The 1,242-nt window shown below is 58.7% G+C and overlaps 1 protein-coding gene across 1 annotated transcript; it reads left to right on the top strand.

Annotated features, from left to right (window-relative positions):
- Positions 1-115: 115 nt before the first annotated feature.
- On the top strand, positions 116-1,198 carry LOC108491989 (proline-rich protein 2-like; the record flags this gene model as incomplete). The annotated part of the gene is made up of 1 exon (XM_017803772.1): positions 116-1,198. A coding segment is annotated over exon 1 (1,083 nt), but the record flags the coding sequence as incomplete, so codon positions are not given.
- Between the last annotated feature and the right edge of the window lie 44 nt (positions 1,199-1,242).

The following is a 1,242-nucleotide window of genomic DNA, read 5'->3' as shown; positions in this document are numbered from 1 at the left end:
GCACCCCAAAAACGGCACCCCAAAAACTGGGCACCCCGAAAACAGCACCCCAAAAACGGCACCCCAAAAACGGGGCAACCCGAAAACTGGGCACCCCAAAAACGGCACCCCAAAAATGGGGCACCCCAAAAACGGGGAAACCCGAAAACTGGCACCCCAAAAACCGGCACCCCAAAAACTGGCACCCCAAAAACGGGGCAGCCCAAAAACGGCACCCCAAAAATGGGGCACCCCAAAAACGGGGCAGCCCGAAAACCGGCACCCCAAAAACGGCACCCCAAAAACTGGCACCCCAAAAACGGGGCAGCCCGAAAACGGGGCAGCCCAGAAACCGACACCCCAAAAACTGGCACCCCAAAAACGGGGCAACCCAAAAACGGGGCAGCCCAAAAACCAACACCCCAGAAACCGGCACCCCAGAAACCGGCACCCCAAAAACTGGCACCCCAAAAACTGGCACCCCAGAAACAGGGCAGCCCGAAAACTGGCACCCCGAAAACTGGCACCCCATAAACTGGCACCCCAAAAACGGGGCAGCCCAGAAACGAGGCAGCCCGAAAACCGGCACCCAAAAACTGGCACCCCAAAAACTGGGCACCCCAAAAACGGCACCCCAAAAACGGCACCCCAGAAACGGGGCACCCCAAAAACGGGGCAGCCCAGAAACCGGCACCCCAAAAACCGGCACCCCAAAAACGGGACAGCCCAGAAACCGACACCCCAAAAACTGGCACCCCAAAAACGGGGCAGCCCGAAAACTGGCACCCCAAAAACCAGCACCTCAAAAACAGCACCCCAAAAACGAGGCAGCCCAAAAACTGGCACCCCAAAAATGGGGCACCCCAAAAACTGGCACCCCGAAAACCGGCACCCCAAAAACGGCACCCCAAAACCTGGCACCCCAAAAACGGGGCAGCCCGAAAACGGGGCAGCCCAAAAACCGGCACCCCAAAAACTGGGCACCCCAAAAACCGACACCCCAGAAACGGGACAGCCCAGAAACCGACACCCCAAAAACTGGCACCCCAAAAACGGGGCAGCCCAGAAACCGACACCCCAAAAACTGACACCCCAAAAATGGGGCAGCCCGAAAACCGGCACCCCAAAAACGGCACCCCAAAAACGGCACCCCAAAAACTGGCACCCCAAGAACCGGCACCCCAAAAACGGCACCCCAAAAACGGCACCCCAGAAACCGGCACCCCAAAAACTGGCACCCCAAAAACCGGCACCCCCAAAACG

The sequence above is a fragment of the Lepidothrix coronata genome, unplaced genomic scaffold (genome assembly GCF_001604755.1).
Source record: "Lepidothrix coronata isolate B3197 unplaced genomic scaffold, Lepidothrix_coronata-1.0 Scaffold3950, whole genome shotgun sequence".
In the NCBI taxonomy this organism is placed as follows: Eukaryota; Metazoa; Chordata; class Aves; order Passeriformes; family Pipridae; genus Lepidothrix; species Lepidothrix coronata.
The sequence above is the reverse complement of the archived record's forward strand: the minus strand, read 5'-3'. Positions and strand labels throughout refer to the sequence as shown.